At 67.5% G+C, this 1,432-nt stretch overlaps 1 protein-coding gene across 1 annotated transcript in view; it reads left to right on the top strand.

Annotated features, from left to right (window-relative positions):
• The first annotated feature begins 722 nt into the window (after positions 1-722).
• Positions 723-1,432, top strand: part of PDCD1 (programmed cell death 1) — a 7,496-nt gene continuing 6,786 nt past the window's right edge. Inside the window, exons 1-2 of the mRNA XM_010844357.1 lie at positions 723-741; positions 933-1,427. Of these exons, the coding sequence (XP_010842659.1) occupies positions 723-741; positions 933-1,427 (514 nt within the window). The remainder of the gene's footprint in view (positions 742-932; positions 1,428-1,432) is intronic.

The raw sequence follows: 1,432 nt of genomic DNA, 5'->3' as shown, positions 1-1,432 counted from the left end.
AGCCACAGGCCTGCCACTCCCTGCCATGGTTCTCAGGGTCCCATGTACAAATCAGGAGCCACCCTGCACCCTCCAGCCACAGGGCGCCTCCTTGCGAAGGGGGCACCACGTCGGCCTCGACTCCGAGGGGGATGTGACGGACATCTCCTAGGAGGGGTGTCATCCCCCCACCCAGCCAGCGGGTGGGTGAGGGCGTGTACACCCACGCGGGCGTGTGGGAACGTGCATGTGTGCGTGTGTCAGCGAGCAGGTCCCTGAACGTGATGGGGCGGCCCCCGGTGGGCCTTGGCAGGCCGTGGCAGGCCTGGTTGGGGGCATGCAGGCAGAGCTCAGACCCACCCTCAGATGAGCGATGGCCCCGCTGGCCTCTGAGCGCCAGTCCCCGAGTTGTGGCAGTACATACAGAGGGTCTCTCGCTCACCGCCTGGTCAGCAGTGCCCGCCGTGAGGTGGGGGGTTCCAACAATGACCCTGTCCTGAGATGGAGCTTGTCCCCCTCCACGGGACGCCCCCAGGGGTTACCCACCCCCTCCCCCGCTCAGAGCACGCAGGACCCAGGGTGCTGGAGCTGGGATCGTGGGGCTCAGACCTGCAGGGACTGGCAACTAGGATTCAGCAAGGGAGAGGGTGGAGGCCCTTACCACCTGGGGCAGGGGGCAGAAATGAGGGCCTGGAGATCAGAGCAGGCCTCAGGTCAGTACAGTCAGAGGACAGAGTCCCACCATGGAGCTGTCTGTGAGAGGTGAGCGTCCTGTCCCGGGACCGAGCGTCCTGTTCCCCGGGCTGAGCGTCCTGTCCCCGGGGACGAGCACGCTGTCCCCAGAGGCTAGCACGCTGTCCCTGGGGAGAGCACGCTGTCCCAGGGGGCAAGCGACCTGTCCCCGGGGGCGAGCACCCTGTCCCTGGGGGTGAGCGTCCTGCCCCGGGGGTGAGCGTTCTGCCCCGGGGGCGAGCAAGGCTCGGGGGCAGAAGCACGCGGCAGAGCCTCCTCATTGGTGGGGCTGAGGGAAGGTGAGGGGCCGGGGCCGGGGGCTGTCCCTGCCCACCTCACGCCCGCTCTCCCCACAGAGGCCTCCAGCAGGCCCTGGAGCGCCCTCACCTTCTCTCCCCCCCGGCTGGTCGTGCCCGAGGGAGCGAATGCCACCTTCACCTGCAGCTTCTCCAGTAAGCCGGAGCACTTCGTCCTCAACTGGTACCGCAAGAGCCCCAGCAACCAGATGGACAAACTGGCCGCCTTCCCTGAGGACCGCAGCCAGCCCAGCCGAAACCGGCGCTTCCGCGTCACGCCGCTGCCCGATGGGCAGCAGTTTAACATGAGCATCGTGGCGGCCCAGCGCAATGACAGCGGCGTCTACTTCTGCGGGGCCATCTACCTGCCACCCCGGACGCAGATCAACGAGAGCCACAGCGCAGAGCTCATGGTGACAGGTGTG

This window comes from Bison bison, unplaced genomic scaffold (assembly GCF_000754665.1).
Source record: "Bison bison bison isolate TAMUID 2011002044 unplaced genomic scaffold, Bison_UMD1.0 scf7180017847990, whole genome shotgun sequence".
NCBI classification, from domain to species: domain Eukaryota; kingdom Metazoa; phylum Chordata; class Mammalia; order Artiodactyla; family Bovidae; genus Bison; species Bison bison.
The sequence above is the reverse complement of the archived record's forward strand: the minus strand, read 5'-3'. Positions and strand labels throughout refer to the sequence as shown.